The sequence below is a fragment of the Acinonyx jubatus genome, chromosome B2 (genome assembly GCF_027475565.1).
Source record: "Acinonyx jubatus isolate Ajub_Pintada_27869175 chromosome B2, VMU_Ajub_asm_v1.0, whole genome shotgun sequence".
Classification (NCBI taxonomy): Eukaryota; Metazoa; Chordata; class Mammalia; order Carnivora; family Felidae; genus Acinonyx; species Acinonyx jubatus.
In genome coordinates this window covers 112,901,927-112,920,337 of record NC_069385.1, presented here as the reverse complement: position 1 = coordinate 112,920,337, position 18,411 = coordinate 112,901,927, and the positions used below count along the sequence as shown (strand labels likewise).

The 18,411-nt window shown below is 39.4% G+C and overlaps 1 protein-coding gene across 5 annotated transcripts in view; it reads left to right on the top strand.

Moving 5' to 3' along the window:
* DNAH8 (dynein axonemal heavy chain 8) overlaps nucleotides 1-18,411 on the top strand; it is a 329,266-nt gene that overhangs the window by 186,739 nt on the left and 124,116 nt on the right. For all 5 annotated transcript variants that reach the window (XM_053222854.1, XM_053222853.1, XM_027057830.2 and 2 more), the window contains 5 exons: nucleotides 2,793-2,956; nucleotides 3,679-3,871; nucleotides 5,251-5,373; nucleotides 6,913-7,043; nucleotides 11,372-11,525. In XM_053222854.1, coding sequence (XP_053078829.1) covers nucleotides 2,793-2,956; nucleotides 3,679-3,871; nucleotides 5,251-5,373; nucleotides 6,913-7,043; nucleotides 11,372-11,525 — 765 coding nt within the window. The remainder of the gene's footprint in view (nucleotides 1-2,792; nucleotides 2,957-3,678; nucleotides 3,872-5,250; nucleotides 5,374-6,912; nucleotides 7,044-11,371; nucleotides 11,526-18,411) is intronic.

Here is an 18,411-nt window from a genome sequence, read left to right as displayed (position 1 = left end):
TATTTCTTCATCTTTCTTTACCTCCTTAACCTATTTTGCACAGGCTTTTGTTCCACTGCTCTCGGCAAGGTCACCAAAGACCTCAATCTTGCCAAATCTAAAGGTTGATTTCTTCCTCTTACTTGGCAGCATTTGACATAAATTATCCCTCTTGACACTTTCTTCACTTGGTTTCTGAAGACCTCATGTTCTTGGTTTTCTTCCTATCTGACAGGCTATCTTTTTAAAAGTCCCCCCTCTTCTTCCCTTCCTCTAGATGCTGGAGTGCACCTGATCTCGATGCTAGGCCCTCTTCCCTATCTCCATGCTTTACCCAGATGGTCTCTCCAGCTTCAGGGCCTTAAACACCATCTCTGTGCTGATAATGTCAAAATCAGCTTCCATTCCAGGCCTCTCTGCTTGGCTGTGTACTTATTTCTAACTGCTTAGTAGACATCACTGTTTAGATGTCCAGTAACCATCTTGAAGTTAATGTGTCCAAACAGAACCCTCAAGTGTCCTTCGATATGACCTTCCCTCAGACCTTTGCCTCTTAGTTAATAGCAACACCAATTATCCTGCTCCTCAGGTTAAAACACTGGTGCCGTGCTTGATTTGTCTCCCTCAACCCCCTACCTCCAATCCATCAGCAAGTCTCAGCAACTGTGCTTTCAAAATATATCCCAAAGCTGAGCTCTCTCTCGAAGCCACTACCCTGATAGATGCTTCCGGCACCTGCCCTCTGGACCACACAGTGCCTTGCTTTCTCCTTGCCCTCCTAGAGTCTGTTCTTTACACAGTTCTGAAACGCTTTTCAAAGAAGTAAATCAGAGATCCTTACTCCCTCTTAAAACCACCAGTAGACTCCCAGGTACACTTACAGTGAAACCCGATGCCGTGCTCTGGCCTGTGAACTCCACCGGAGCCGCCCCTGCTTGCCTCTCTCCCCAGCTGCACTGCCCTCCACTGCACTGTTCCTTGAACACCCCACATTTTTTGGTCCTTTGGGCCATCATATACTACTCATTCTCACCATTCTTACCTTCAGAGGGGCTATCACAGGCATTATCTGTCTCCTGACCCTACTTTATTTTTTCTGACCATGACTTATGTCATTATTATTTGTCAGCTTATTTGTTTACCAATATATTTGTTTCTTATTTATTGCTAGGCTCCCCCCACTAGAATGGAAGCTCCCTGATGGCAGCGGATTGAGCTGCTACTTACTATAGTATTTTCTAAGTCACTCTGGTGTCTTCTTACAGGCAGCCGGAGGTAAATAGCCATTGAATAATGAATGAATCTTCCTCCCCTCCCCATTCCCATAGAAGCAGCACCCCCTTTTTTGTATCTTTTCCTCAAACCTCCCATCTTCACAAAGCATTTTTAGTTCTTGTATACCACTTCACCTTTACATTACTCTACACAGCTTTAAAGCAGAAGCCCAGGTGAGAAAAGAAAGAAGTTGACAAAAATTGAAAGGAATGAAGAAGGTTAATGTGTGAGAAGGAGAGGGGAAAAAAGGAATTTATTTGATTCTCTTTAATGATTGCTTGAGTTGCCAATAGCTGTCATCACAGTGGTAGTCTTTTACAGCAAAGTGGCAGTCTTTTATAAGCAATATTCACACAGCCTTTATTTCTGCATATTTATAATATAATTTTACATATTGGTGAATAGAATGAACATTTTAGCTGCAAATGGAACTGAGCAAAGAGGGAAATTGAAGGATAATTGATAAAATAACACTTGTCTTCATTCTGTCTTCCCTGGCTACCTGCTGTCTTAACGTACACTGTGAATTAGCCTGTAAAAATAATGCTATGAGCTCACTGGGGTACTTTTTCAATGTGGAAAAGGCGTATACCATGAATAGGTCCTGGAGAAAGCATATGCTATCCTGAACTAATCATGCAGAGAGTTTACTTCGTATCACCAGTATTGTTGTTTTCACGTTCAAAAATGATGCTAATGGTGTCAATTACAATCTTTACCCATGGCTAGCAGTGCTTCCCACACCTAGTACACCTCAAGTTTATCCTTTAACAGGTATCTCTCCGTACAAGAATGTATCACTGTTATAGCTTTGCCTGTTTGGATTCTGAACTTGGTAGAAATGGTAAGTGAATTAGTGTTCAAACAAAGACACAAACACAGCCCAGAAAAGCTACCTCGTCATTATAGCTGCATGTCGGACTTGCCTGTCAACTTATTATAGATATATAGATATTTGAAGTCATGTTGATTGAGTTTAGATCTCCACAGTGAAATCTAGATTATGATATTCAAATATATTGGGAGAATCCAAATATACTAAAGACCTTAATGGAACCTGTGGAAATAGTCCTTATTGACTTTAGAAGTGAACATTCCTTGTTCTTAACTGCAATGGCAACCAACTCGCATTCAGTTTTTTTTTTTATGGCATACTTCCATATACACATTAATATGGTTAACAATGATTAGTAATGATTATTCCCACAACTCAAATAGTTGGTAAGAATTCAGGGGAAAGTGACTTGTTCAAAGCCAACTCGTGGTGATAGAACAGGCATTGGAATTGTCATCTAGAGTGTTGTTCTTGAATCGATCCTATTCAAGGGCTTATGGTCTTTGAAATCCTATGCAGGTTTATTTATGATGTGTTTTTCTCATCAGTGCTGTGACAAAAATACGAACTTACTCTTGGTTTATTTGTTCAGCCTATTTGATTTAAAATAAAATTTGTGAAATGAAATAGTTCTAAAAGCAGTTCTGCTTTTGGTTTTATCTGAAAACAAAACTGAGAGCCTTATGTTTTTGTCCACCTCTAGGTGAAGATGCTACCAACTCCTTCTAAATTTCACTACATTTTCAATCTTCGAGATCTTTCCAGAATTTGGCAAGGAATGTTAACCATAAAATCCGAGGAGTGCGATTCGATATCTGTTCTCCTATCACTTTTCAAACACGAGTGCAACAGAGTAATTGCAGACAGGTGTATATTACAGCACTTGAATTTAAATGTACTATATAAGAAGTTGACACTGTGAGCCTAATTCCTGCATTACCTACTCAAATAATAGAGTATTGTCTTCATTTGCTCTGGAGCTTGTGAAGCATTGATGTCATTTCCCACCTGCTGGTCCCCTTGAAAAATGCTCTGCCAGTTTGCTCCAGTATTATTTCCACAGGGTATCTTTTCAAATCACCACATCATCAGAGACTTGATAACATTCAGAGGCAAATTTTAGTAGTGTATATTTTCTAAAACGTTTGAACTCCATGTAGGTTTTACTTGGTGAAAGCTGGGACATAGGCCGGGTCATTGTTCTGAACCTCAGCTTCCTCCTCTATAAAACATGGATGGTAATGCTGGTCTTACAAAGCATGGGGAATGGAGGATTCTGGAACTAAAGCCACTTGACAGAATTCTTGGTAAAATTGGGTGATGCAGAGAAGGGCATGGAAACCCAAAAGTCAAGTTCTAATTGGAAAGAGGGTTCAGAGGAGCCTGAGATTGATCAAGGAGAGATTCGTTGCCAGTATTTTCTGTAAGTAATAGTCAATGTTATAACTCTCCTGAATGGAGTTATGTCCTTCCTGTCTGTGATGGAGGTGCAGGATAAGGCCTTAGAGGAGGTGGAGGGAGATTGGACATGTTCAATTAGGAAATATGCCTTTATATTTTCCATTTTTCCTCCTGCATTTTTATTTCAGATTTATAACTTCTGAAGATGAGCAGTGGTTTAATATCCATCTTGTTCACGCCATTGAGGAAAATATTAGCCCAGATGTGGCATCTTATATCCTTCCCGAACCATACTTTGTGGATTTTCTCCGGGAGATGCCTGAACCAACTGGTGACGAACCTGAAGACACTGTGTTTGAAGTACCCAAAGTTTATGAATTGGTATTTATTTTTGCCTTTTAAAAGAGTTTTTTGACTACTCACCCAACTAGATATTTCTCCCTACCCCAGAGTCCCACCATGGAGTTGTTGTAACTTCTTCATTAGTTATATGTTGTGATTCATGTCATCATACACCAAGTAAAATATTTCTTTCAGTGAAATTTAGCAGCAATCCATTAAAGTCAGGTATAAGACAAGGATGCCTACTATTATCACGATTATTTAATATTATGAAAGTTCTAGACAATGAAACAAATTACCTATCAGGAAAGAACAAAAATATTGTTTGCAGATGATAGGATTATGTCTTAATATAATGTAAAAGAACTTGAAATCTGTTTTAACCACTAACAATTGAGTAAGATGACCAAGTCTAACATAAATATCAAACTCAACAACTATCCTCTATGCCAGAGGCTGCCAAGTTACAGTTGATGGGCTAAATTCAGTCCACTGCCTATTTTTTGTTAGATTTGTGAGCTCAGAAGGGTTTTTACATGTTTAAATGGGTGGGAAGAGAATCAAAAGAAGAATGATATTGTGTGACATGTGAAAATTATTTGGAATTCGAATTCAGTGTTCATCCCTGAAGTTGTACTGGAACACAGCCATGCCGATTTGCTTACTTATTATTGCCGAGGACCACTTTTACACCACGAGGGTGGGGACAAATCGTTGTGACAAACTATATAGGCCACAAAGCCTAATTCTGCCCTTTATAGAAAAAGTTAGCCAATTCTTGCCAACAATCACAAGATAGAAAACATAACATCAAAGTACTTCATTCAACAGCAACAAATATGTAAAACATCTAGGACTAAACATGATAAAACTTGATTAAATTAGAACATCATTCTCCCTGAATTAATGTATAGGTTTCATGAAATTTGAAACGGGACTCCAAGAAGATTTTTTAAGCAGGGTCATAAACAAAGTAATTCTGAAGAGTTAATTCAAAGAGTTAAATGGGGGAGAAAAATTTACGAAACAAGTACATGAATATTCAAAACCATTTGACCACATCAACAATGTAAAACTTCTGTGTATTTTTAAAAATCCATGAACAATATTAAAAAGCAAATATAAACAGAGAAATATTTGTTATATTCCAATCATAATCCCCAGGGATAGGAGTTGGTGCTGGGGTTTTTGAAGGGAACGGTCAAGGAATGATTTCATATTGGAAACCAGTTAATGCAGCGAGGTTTTGGGCTTCTGAAAATAGAATGAACCAAAAGTCAACAGAATCCATGACAAATTTTTGGAAATCCATTAGATTTTTTAAAAAAAATTAGAATTACTTTCGAGTGCCTTTACAAGTTCTGCTTTCATGGATTTTGGCTCTTAAGTATTATTTTTCTCTCTCTCCCTACCCACAGGTACCATCCTTTGACTTCCTGTCTGAAAAACTCCAGTTCTACCAGAGACAGTTCAATGAAATCATTAGAGGAACATCTCTTGATCTAGTGTTTTTTAAAGATGCAATGACTCATCTTATTAAGGTTCTAACTATTGAGTATTTGCTGACATAAATAGATCATGTAAAAGCTTAGTAAATTTCACGATAGATGTTTTGAGAGAAGAAATGTGTACTATCAGGTAGTATATAGAAGAGCGTCGTTAGGTTGAGTCCGAGCACTGTCTCAGAAAACAAAGGCTTAATCACAAACCCCTTAGCCGAGTCCACCTACACGGCAGCAAATGTTGGGCAAATTGACAGGTTTTGTGTTCAGGGCTTTTGACACCTTGAGTTTTCTTTCTAGAAAGAAAGTAAGTTGCAAAACTCTGTGAATAAATCGTCCTTCCCCAAATTTTATTTTGATATAATGAGAATCCTGTTCCCCATGGAGGAACAGTTGCTGCTTTTAAAAATCAGTTTTATGATTGGCTTACAGATTATTGGCAAACTGATGGGGAAGGGGTGAGGCAGGTACACAGGAGTGGTGTAAAAACAGAAACCAATTAGAGGCAACACCCAAAGGAACATGCTTTGATTCAAGTCCGAAAGGCTACAGAAAGGAGCTGTTTGTTTGTAAAATTTATAAATTGAAAAGGGGTTTCCCCAGGAAGTCAGAACAGAGGAGGGAGTTTTGATAAAGACGAGGCAGCTTACTCTGTATTTATTATACGTTTGTCTTTTGCAAAGTTGGTGAATTTCCAGATGTCCTAGGGCTGTTTCACATTCACTCACTCAACAAGTAGTTATTGAGTACTCTCTGGCAAGGTCTTGGGGACCTGGGACCCTATTATGGTGCACAACCGCCTACGTGATTAACATGTTAAAAAATATAATGATAAAATTAATACTTACCAAAGTGTTGTTACTGTCTGCCATCTGTAAAACTTGCATTAAAAAAAAAAAAGGTCTTTAGTGGTGATAATGAATTTAGTGATCCATCTAGACTTTCATCTTAATCAGTAATATTAATGTAAAAGACAGCTTTTTAGCAATGTCTTCAATTGGCCTACATAAGATTTGAACAATTCCAGCCTTATTCTTATTGGGTAAATCAGCCATAGAAAAGCAACACAAGACTAAAGGCCATCTCTCAGTCTTTTTCTACAAATGCCTTTCTGCCCCCCTCCCCCGTGTAAGTAGAATTTTGGTACTTAAATTTTTTTTTCATTGGCAGAGATACAATAGAGGTGATATTCATTGTGGAGTGAGGTGTCTATATAGGTCAGTGTGTTAGACTGAATAACAAGCAGACAATTCTAAACTGCTTTCTGTGGATTGGGAAGAGCAACTCCATCATGCATTGAGTCTGAAAGTAATAAAATTACACACACACAGAAAATAGCTTTGAAATAGGAGATAGGAAAGCCAATTTGTTCTCTCTTTCATGATGTACAAGGAAAGAATTTGAGTTGAATAAATCAATATGAGACATTAATTTAAAAAACTCTGACATATCTCATTAAAGGAAAAAGTCTAATGTCGTCTACAAGCATATGGCCAAAATTTGGACTCATGTAGAGTGCAAGCAAATGTAAACAGCTAAATTCTATTTTTAAAGAAATACTATTTTATTTCAAAACAGATCTCACGAATAATTCGAACATCATGTGGAAATGCATTGCTGGTGGGTGTTGGCGGTTCAGGAAAACAAAGTCTTTCTAGACTGGCCTCTTTTATAGCTGGATATCAAATATTCCAGATTACATTAACCAGGTAAGATGAAATAAAACACAGCAATATGTTTTTCTATCATTAATTTCTCTGAAGTAAAATGTTCACTTAAAAAGACACAACAATTTGGTGCATTTTTTGAAGTTAACTTTTCATTTGAGTGCAATGTATTTAAGGAGATGTACACAAACCACGGGTGTCACAAAGTAAATTCACCTGTGTCGTTAGCCTAGAGATGAAGAAATAAAACATTAGCACCCCATAAGTACCCCCCACATCCTGTCCCAGTCATTACCCTCCCAAAGTTAACCATATTCTGACTTCTAACCCCACTGATTAGTTTTACCTATTCTTTTTTTCCTCTTTTTTTAATGTTTATCTATTTTTGAGAGAGAGACAGAGGGTGAGAGGGGGAGGGTCAAAGAGAGAGGGAGACACAGAATCCGAAGCAGGCTCCAAGCTCTGAGCTGTCAGCACAGAGCCCGACGCAGGGCTCGAACCCGCAAACTGTAACATCATGACGTGAGCTGAAGCTGGTCGCTTAACCGACTGAGCCACCCAGACACCCCTAGTTTAACCTACTCTTGAACTTTATATCAATCAAATGCTACGGGATCTACTCTTTTCTTGTTGCTGGTATTATGTTTGTGAGATTCATCCGTGACGCTACATGTACCAATAGTTTGTTCATTCTTATTGCTGTATAATTTCCCACTTGCTTACATACTACCACAATTTGTTTACCCGGGATTTTTTGGCAAGTCGAGCTGTAATGAATATTGTTGTACATGTCTGAGTATGCCCCCAGAGATAGACTTGCTGATTATGGATGGAGTACGCATACATTCTGCTGTAGTAGGTCTGAGGAATAGTTTTTCCACAGTGGTTTTGCCAGTTTGCGCTTCTACCAATGGTTCATGAGAGTTTCAGTTGCTCCGCATCCCGGCCCACCTTTGGACTGTGAGCCTTTTTTCATTTTAGTGATTCCTGTGGATGTGTGGTGGTATGTCACCATGGTGTCATCGTATGTCACGCGTGTCCCGTGGTTAATACCGTTGAGCACATTTTCACCTCTTATGGGCCATCTGGACAGCCTCTTTTGTGAAATGTCTGTGTATGTCCTTTGCTTTTTTTTTTTTTCAATTAGGGTGTGATTCTTTCTTTTACTGATTTTTTAGGAGTTCTTTACAGGTTTTGGATACAGTTCCATTGTCAGAGTGTGCATTATAAATATCTTCTCTGAGTCTTTGGCTTGCCTTTTCACTCCCAGTGGATCTTAATTTTAGTGAAACTTCAGGTGTCAGTTGTGTCCCTTTATTTTAGTGATCTTTGTATTCTGTTAAAAATGTATTGGTTTACCTGTGAAGATATTCTGTGATTTCCTTCACATTTATGAATAAAATATACTCCTTTAACATTTAGAACCATAACACATCTAGAATTTCTTCTCTCTCTTTTTTTTTTTTATGTTTTATTGTTTACTTCTTTTTTTGAGAGAGGGAGAGAGATAGAGGGAGGTGGGGGCAGAGAGAGAGAGAAGAAGACACAGAATACCAAGCAGGCTCAACACTGTCAGTGCAGAGCCTAATTCAGGGCTCCATCCCATGTGAGATCATGACCTGAGCCAAAACCAAGAGGAGGACACTTAACCAACTGAGTCATCCAGGTGCCCCTAGAGTTTATTTTCTTTTAAAGTCTGAGGTAGGAATTAAGATTATATTTTTATGTAAAAAATTTTTTTTGATGTTTATTTTTGAGAGAGAGAGCACAAGTGGGGGAGGGACACATAGAGAGGAAGAGACACAGAGAGAGGGAGACACAGAATCCAAACCAGGTTCCAGGCACAGATCCCGACACGGGGCTCAAACCCATGAATGGTGAGATCATGACCTGAGCCAAAGTGGACGCTTAACTGACTGAGCCACCCAGGCACCCAAGATTATATTTTTCAATATAGATATGCAATCATTTCAACTCCATTATTGAAAAGGTCATGTTTTTCCTGACACATTACAGTGTCATTTCTTTCCCATTAATCAACTGATTGTGTCTGTGACTATAGTCTGTTCCACTGATTTATCTATCTTTGCACTATTACTGTTTTTTTTAATTCTACCAAATATTTATTTATTTATTTATCTATCTATTTATTTATTTATTTATTTAGAATATAATTTATTGTCAAATTGGTTTCCATACAACACCCAGTGCTCATCCCAACAGGTGCCCTCCTCAATACCCATCACCCACCCTCCCCTCCCTCCCACCCCCCATCGACCTTCAGTTTGTTCTCAGTATTTAAGAGTCTCTTATGGTTTGCCTCCTTCCCTCTCTGTAACTTTTTTTTCCCCCTTCCCCTCCCCGCTGGTCTTCTGTTAAGTTTCTCAAGATCCACTTATGAGTGAAAACATATGGTGTCTGTCTTTCTCTGCCTCACTTATTTCACTTAGCATAACGCTCTCCAGTTCCATCCACGTTGCTACAAAGGGCCATATTTCATTCTTTCTCATTGCCACGTAGTACTCCATTGTGTATATAAACCACAATTTCTTTATCCATTCATCAGTTGATGGACATTTAGGCTCTTTCCGTAATTTGGCTATTGTTGAGAGTGCTGCTATAAACATTGGGGTACAAGTGCCCCTACACATCAGCACTCCTATATCCCTTGAGTAAATAATTTTACTGTTTTAATTAGTGTAGTTTTAATACGTCTTGAACAACCCTGCTATTCTTCTTCAAGGTTGTCTTGAATATTTGGCCTTTTGTATTTCCTTATACATTTTAGGTTCACAGTTTACACACGCATACCCCCCTGCTGCCAAAGAGGTAAAACATTTACCAAGGTACAAACTGCAAGAGCACTTGAAAGAACAAAACATCAAATATCTAGAGATTAACTTGTATTAAATCACTTGTCAACCTCAAGAAATTGGGGAGATTTCACACAGAAGATGGATTTCTGGCTGTTGAAACAGTTGGAAGCTCTGGCACCACTGTGCCGATGTTCCCGGGTGGCTGGGTCTGAGTAGCAGGTGCCTTCCTGGATGGGACATGCAGTCCTCCCAGTTTCCCAGAGCACTAACTGCAGTTTTCCTGTTTTCTGTCTTCTTGACGTTCTGGCACTGGAGTCTTGCTGACTGCCCCTCCCAGGGCGAGCCGGTTCTCAGAGACAGCAAATGGCTGGCCCAGTAATGTGTGCCTTTCATAGGTCAATCAACCAATCCAGGGCTCGTGCTCTGGACCACCACCTCTGTCTGGCGACACCAGGAAGCAATATTGCTCTGCCCTAATGACTCCTTTTAATGAATGTCCCCCCTGGGAATTATTTTGAAAGGGATGTACGTTCTCTTTTCGATGGGGTTCCTTTTGTCAAAGTCTACAAGACATTTTCCTGTAGTGCCACCCAGAACGGGGGGTAGCTGGTTCTGCTGGTTATTTTTTCACTCAAGTGCACTTAGCTGAATCATCTCTAATGCTCACAGCAGCCTTTACAAACAGGTATTATCTTCATTTTGCAGAGGAGGAAACAGAAGCTGAAAAATGTGAAGGAACATTTCTAAAGATGCAGAATGGGGATTTGAACCTTGGTCCTTCTGGTTCCACTGCCCGTGGTCTTTCTGGCTTACATGAACTCCTTATTACTTGCACTGTACACTTCCTTCGAGTGAAAATGTCTGTGTTATCAATTTACTCATGAGGATTTATACACAACACTTCAGAAAATGTCTGCTTTATTTCTGCACATCATGTCACCTCCAGTAGCATATACATGTCATAGGAAACAGAGTAAACAGAAAAGCAAAGACCAGGCTCTCCTTGTCATAATCTGTAACTACATAATTATACCATTTCTATTATTTATACCGCGTCGCGTAACGCATCTTCTTCTATAGGCTGTCTGTGCCTCTAGCCTCTTAATGTGATGTGCAAATTATCACTATATATAATTTATCACTAATTTTATTTATAATTTATCTTGACTTTCTTCCCAATCCAACTCATCCAAGTTTCAGCTTAGTTTCAGATATTATACGTATATTCACTTGGCCAAAATCTGATGTGGAAGACCGTCACCTTGCAGAGAATAAAAATCCATTTCTGAATTTCCAATTGCTCTTCATGAGTCACTTCTGGTGAATTCCCATTTCTCACTTCTCAAGTTAAATAAGACATATTTGTTTTGAATGGTAACATATAGCTATTTCACTCTAATCTCTGTGGGTTTTTTTTTTAGCAGACATTATTACTTAATATCTCTTGGAACAGGTACAGATTATGCTCTAATTACCATGGGTTATACTGTGTTTTGAAATAAATTATGACTGTACCTATATTTTTAATTTTAATTATTCTACCGCCCTTTTTAGGTCTTATAATGTGAATAATCTGACAGAGGACTTAAAAGGTCTGTACAAAGTTGCTGGTGCTGAAGGAAAAGGTATCACCTTCATCTTTACTGACAATGAAATAAAAGATGAGGCATTTCTAGAATATCTTAACAACCTGCTATCTTCAGGGGAGGTAGGTCTCAAAAGTAGAAAGGAAAGCTCTTGTTTAAAAGATGTAAATTATATTTGAATAGAAAAAGTAGCAACCCTTCAGCGGTGAGGCCATTTAACATACATTTTTCGTTTTAGAAATGATTAATGTACAAGATTTGGTAGATTTTTTAAAAACTTCCTGTGGAATTAATGCTGCCCACGTCCAAATTTTGTGTGTGTGTGTGCTTTGTTCCATTTTAAATATGATTGTGTATCTATTTCATCAGTCTTCAGTTTGGTCCTATAATTTATTTTAGAAGGACCAAAGTATCTAATAGTCAGGAGTATAAAAGAGATGAAAATATTCTGCCAGCTCTCAGTAGATGTTTGTGTCACCTTTTCTGACACCACCTTTATCAGCACTTCCATGATCACTCACATGGTTGGTGCTTCCTTAGAAGGGCTCATGGGACTCAGCATATAGTTGTACTCTTGTCTAAGATTCATTACAGCAACACAGCAAAGATTCGTGGCCAGATCAATAAAGAAAAAGACACCTCATGTGGAGTCTGGAGAAATCCATGTGCAGCTTTCCTAATTTCTCACCAAACGGGCCCTACAGAGTGTGCTTCACCTCCAGCAGTGAGATGGGTAACACATGCACTGTGTGTCCTGTGTGTCCGTTCTGGGAAGCCTGTTTGAGATTCAGGGTTCAGCAGTTTTACGGGGGGCTGGTCTGACCATCACTCCCTGCCTAGACACAACTGCCAGAATTGCAGACTCCCAGAAGGAGAGCACATGTTCACCATCTATCACAACGTTTGTGTAAATAGTCCAGGCACAGAACAACCTTATCAATTAGTAATGGAGGAGACGTTCTAAACCCAAGGTCCCAGATGCTGGCCAAGTGCTAGCCCTGCAAGCACACTCTTCTCAAAATCAGGCCCACAGTGTCAACTCTTCTCTGTGCCATGGTGTCCATTGATGCTTGCTGCTGCATAAGCTACTTAAGTACCTTGGAGAGAGGACTTCTGCAAGATGGTGGCATAGGAAGATCCTGAGTTCACTTCCTCCCATGGAGGCACCAAATCTACAGCTACATATGGGTTATTTCCTTCTGAAAAAGATCTGAAAACCAGATAAGCACAACAAAGGATAAAAAGACCACATCAAGACAGGTAGGAGGGGCAGAGACATAGTCTTGCCAAAAATATCACCCTCAGCATGACAACATGCAATAGGGAGGGATCTCACAAATATGGAGCTTCTCCTGGACCAGTGAAGGGCTGGTGCCTCACATCAGGCACCCCAACCCCTGGGCTATACACCAGAGAGACAAGCCCCCAAAACCTATGGCTTAGAAAACCAATGGGGTTAGAAGAAGAAGAAGAAGAGGAAGAAGAAGGAGGAGGAGGAGGAGGAGGAGGAAGAGGAGGAGGCAAGAAAACCAAGAGGGCTGACATCCAAGGGACTCAAAGTGCTATAGGAAACTGAGGTTCTCCTTTTAAGGGGCTCCCAGATAGTCTCATCCTGAGACCCAGCAAACAAACAAACAAAAAACACCAGCAGTTTAAACAATGCCTGGATTATATGTGAAGGAGGTTCATTAGCTAATCTTAAAGTATCCACTGGAGAGGCAGGGGATAGTTGAAAAGTCTCCCCAGCGATGAAGTTGCTGGCAGATGCCAGTTTTGCACTTTCTACCTACCCTGCTTGCACAGGTGAGCAGGCTTGGACAAGGCACCCTCCTGCCACCTTGCTAAGACAGGTAGGGGTGAGTGGGTGGTCACGATACTATCCTGCTGCCTTTTTGAAGTTGGAGAGCATGGGTGGTTGTGCCACTCCTCTGCTCTCTGGCTGGAGTAGATGAGCAATGAATGCAGCATTCACCTGTTCCCTAGGTAAGGTCCACAAACATGGGCAGTTGTGGTCACTCCATCACTCCCTGGATGGGGCTGGCAAGTGCAAATGGTTGAAATATTCTCCCACCCAGTCTAAAGCTGGTGCACACACTCAGACAAGGCACTCACTAACTGCAGTCCTGAAGCCCATGGGAGCATGTAGTCAAAACATTTTCCTACTGTCTTTCTGAAGCCAGCAAGTGTGTGCCTCTTCTACACTCTCCAGCTGCCTAGTTAAAGCCAACAAGCACAGGCGATCCACATGGGGATGCTCCTTGATTTCCTGATGCCGGTGGCCAAGGGGACTGGCTTTTCTGAGCTCTCCGGGAACGTAACATTGGAAAGACAGTTCCTGGCAGGCCGCCACAACCACGACACTGTACAGACAGCAGACTGAAACACAACCCTGGTCTTCCTGTGAAAAAGGCCTATTAGCCTGGAGCTTCCATCAGCTGGACAGGCTTTAGCTTTCCCACACAGCTAGAGGCTGAGGAGACACTGGCAGGGAATGTAAGTAAGCAAAAGACACCATCCTTGTACAACCCCTTGGCCTTGCTAGAGCTCAATGAGACCTCCCAGAAAGGAGCTTATATGTTTGTCTGGAGCCCCAATTTTTTCAATCTAGAGAGACCTTCTGGTTTGGAGGCCAGCAGGGATTATGATTGTGGCCCTACAAGACTGCCTGTATTTGCATCCTTTATTTTTTTTTTTAAATTTTTAATGTTTATTTATTTTTGAGAGCCAGAGAGACAGAGCATGAGCGGGGGAGGGGCAGAGAGAGAGGGAGACACAGAATCCCAAGCAGGCTCCAGGCTCTGAGCTGTCAGCACAGAGCCCGACGCGGGGCTCGAACTTACAAACCGTGAGATCACGACCTGAGCCGAAGCCGGACGCTTAACCGACTGAGCCACCCAGGCGCCCCTGTATTTGCATCCTTTAAAAGTTGCTGCCTGAGGGCCTAGCTTCTAATCAGCCTGAAACCAGGTGCTAAATGAGATTCCTCCCCCTTGGAACACTGACTGGTCTTGGTATACCCTCAAGAAGGACATATCAACAATAAAGCAGTGGTTTAGGTAATAAGAAACTTTTGTGAGACAACCAAGAGCTAGGGCAAAGTTGAATGAGAAGGTCCATCACCTACATAAGGCCACTGCTTCAAGACTGGGAGGAATATCTCTTTTGCCTCATAGAAACAAACACAGAGAGCCAAGCAAAATGAAGAAGCAGAGAAGTATGTTATAAATGAAAGTATCTCAGAAAAATACCTTAATGATATGAGGATGAGTGACCTACCTGGTAAAGTGTTCAAAGTAATGGTCATAAAGATGTTCACTGGCCTCATGAGAAGAATGGATGAACACAGTGAGAACTTTAAGATATAGACGACATAAGAAAGTACCAAACAGAAGTCGCCACCCATGCTCTCCAACTTCAACAAGGCGGCAGGATAGTACTGTGATCACTCACTCACCCCTACCTGTCTTAGCAAGGTGACAGGAGGGTACCTTGTTCAAGCCTGCTCACCTGTGCAAGCAGGGTAGGTAGAAAGTGCAAAACTGGCACAAAACAATAACTGAACTGAAAAAATACACTAAAGGGGTTCAACAGCAAACTGGAAGAAGCAGAAGAACAGATCAGTGAGCTGGAAGACAAAGCAATGCAAATCACCCAGACAGAGCATCAAAAAGAAAAAATAATAATGAAGATAACTTAAGGGACATATGGGGCATCAAATGGAATAATATGTGAATTATAGGGGGCCCAATGGAGAAGAGAAAGAAAAAGGGGGAGAAAATTTATTTGAAGAAAGAATGGCTGAAAACTTCCCTAACCTGGAGAAGGAAACAGACATCCAGGGCCAGGAAGCCAAGAGTTCCAAATAAGATGAACCCAAAGATATTCACATCAGGACATAATATAAAAGGTTAAAGATATAGAGAATCTTACAAGTAACAAGAGAAAAAACAAATTGTTACATACATACATACATACATAAAGTTACCAGCTGAGTTCCCAGCAGAAACGTTACAGGCCAGAAGTGAGTGGCACAGTGTATTTAAGGTGCTTAAAGGAGAGAAAAAAATTTCCCACCATGAATACTCTATTCAGCAAGGTTACTATTCAGAATTGAAAAAGAGATAAACAGATTTTTAGGTTAGTAAAAGCTAAACAAACTCATCTCTACTAAACAAGCTTTGTAAGAAATGTGAGAGGGACTTCTTTAAGCTGAAAAGAAATGGCACTAAGGAATAGCCAGGAAGCATACAAAAATAAAAATCTTACTGGAAAAGGTAAATACATAGTAGAGGAGTTGGGTTAGTTACTTACGAAACTACTATGAAGGTAGTAAAGGTAAAGGTAATAAAATTAGCTAAAACTATAATAATCAGTTAAGGGATATAAAAAGATACAAAAGGTGACATCAAAAACATTAAATATGGGGGGAGGTAGTAAAACTAGAATTTTGGAATGTGTTCAAGTTTAAGTTTCTATCAAGTTAACAGAGACTATTATATAATGAAATGATACAATGAACCTCACAGTAACAACAAAGTAAAAACTTACAGTAAACATTCAAAAGAAACTGAGCAAAGAATCTGAACTTAACACTGAAGAAAGTAATCAGACCACAAGGGATGAGAGAAAGAGAAGAAGAAAGGAACAGAGGGGAACCACAAAAGCAGCCAGAAAACAATTAACAAAATGGCAATAAGTACATATCTATCAAAAATGACTTTAAATGTAAGTGGACTAAATTATCTAACTAAAGACATGGAGTGGCTGAATGGGTTTTTTTTTTTTTTTAAAGACCCATCTATATGCTACCTACAAGAAACCCAATTCAGAAGTTAAGGACACAGACACACAGTGAAGGGATGGAAAAAGATATTCTATTCAAATGGAAGTGAAAAGAAAGCTGGTATAGTTCAGATCAGACAGAATAGACCTTAAACCCTTCTTTAAAAAAATTTTTTAATGTTTATTTTTGAGAGAGAGAGAGAGAGAGAGAGAGAGAGAGAGAGAATGTGAGTGGGGGAGGGGCAGAGGAAGAGGGAGACACAGAATCCGAAGCTGGCTCACTCTGTGAGTGGTCATCACAGAGCCTGATGTGGGGCTCGAACTCATGAACTGTGAGATCATGACCTGAGCTGAAGTCAAATGCTTAACCGACTGAGCCACCCAGGTGCCCCAGGACAGAATAGACTTTAAAACAGATCATCACAAAAGACAAAGAAGGCACTACATAATGATAAGAGTCAACCCAGTAAGAGGATATGACATCTATGTATGTGTCATATGTATGTGAACAACACAGGAGCACCAAAATATATTAAACAAATATTAACATGCCTAAAAGGAGAAATTGACAGCAGTACAATAAAAATAGGGGACTTTAACACCCCACTTAACATCAATGGATAGATCATTCAGATTGAACACCAGTAAGGAAACATCAGCCTAAACAATACACTAGACCATGTGGATTTAATAGATATAGAACATTCCATCCCAAAACAGCAGAACACACTCTTCTTAAGTGCACGTGGAACATTCTCCAGGATAGATAATAGGTTAGGTCACAAAACAAGTCTTAATAAATTCTAGAAGACTGAAATCATATGAAGTATGTTTTCAGACCATAATTGTATGATAGTAGAAATCAGTTACAAGAAGAAAACTGGAAAGACAGTAAATAGAGATTAAACAACATGTTACTGAATAATTACTGGATCATAGAAGAAATCAAAGGAGAAATTTAAAAAAAGACTAGAGACAAAGGAAAACAGATATACAACACACCAAAATTTATGCACTGCAGTAAAAATGTTTTTTGAAGGAAAGTTCATAATAATACAAACCTACCTCAAGAAATAAGAGAAATCTTAAATAGACAATTTAACTTTACACCTAAAGGAACTAGAAATGGTGGAGGGGGAGCTCAAAGTTAGTAGAAGTAAGGAAATAATAAAGTCGGAATGGAAATAAATAGGAACTAAAAAGAAAATAGAAAAGATCAGTGAAGCTAAGAGCTGGTTCTTCGAAAAGATAAGCAAAATGGACAAGCCCTTCACTAGACTCAACAAGGAAAAAAAAGAGAGAACTCTAATAAATAAAATCAGGAATAAAAGAGGTAGTTACAATTGATACCAAACAAATTGGACAACCTAGAAGAAATAGGTACATTTCTAGAAACTTACAAGACAAAATCATGAAGAAATAGGAAATCCAAATAGACTGATTACTAGTAAGGATGTTAAATCAGTAATCAAAAACCTCCCAACAAAAGTCTAGGACCAGAGGCTTCATTGGTGAATTCTACCAAACATTGAAAGACCATTTAATAGCTATTCTCCAACCCTTCTAAAAAAGTGAAGAGGCGGGAACACTTCCAAACTCATCTGAGAAGGACAGACTTACCCTGATACCATAGCCAGACAAAAACACCACAAGAAAAGAAAATTACAGACCAATATCCATGATGAGCACGGATGCAAAAATCCTCAGTAAAATGTTTGCAGACTGAATTCAACAATATGGTAAAATGATCATATACCATAATAAAGTGGGATTTACTCAAGAGATGCAAGAATGGTTCAAAATCCACATCAATCAACATAATACATCACATTGACAAAATGAAACACAAAAATTGTATGATCATCACAATAGATGCTTAAAAAAGCATTTGACAAAATTCAACATCCATTTATGATTAAAACCTCAAGAAGGTGGCTACAGCGAGAATGTACCTCAAAATAATAAAGACCAGGGGTGCCTGGGTGGCTCAGTTGGTTAAGTGTCCAACTTCGGCTCAGGTTACATATCCATAGCTAATATCATACTTAACAGGAAGTTTTTTGTCAGGCAAGAAAAAGAAATAAAAGTCATCCAAATTGGAAAGGAAGAAGTAAAACTGTCAGTATTTGCACATGACATTATATCATATATAGAAAATCCTAAAGACTCCACCAAAAAACTGTAGAACTAATACACAGATTCAGTAAAGTTTCAGGATACAAGAAT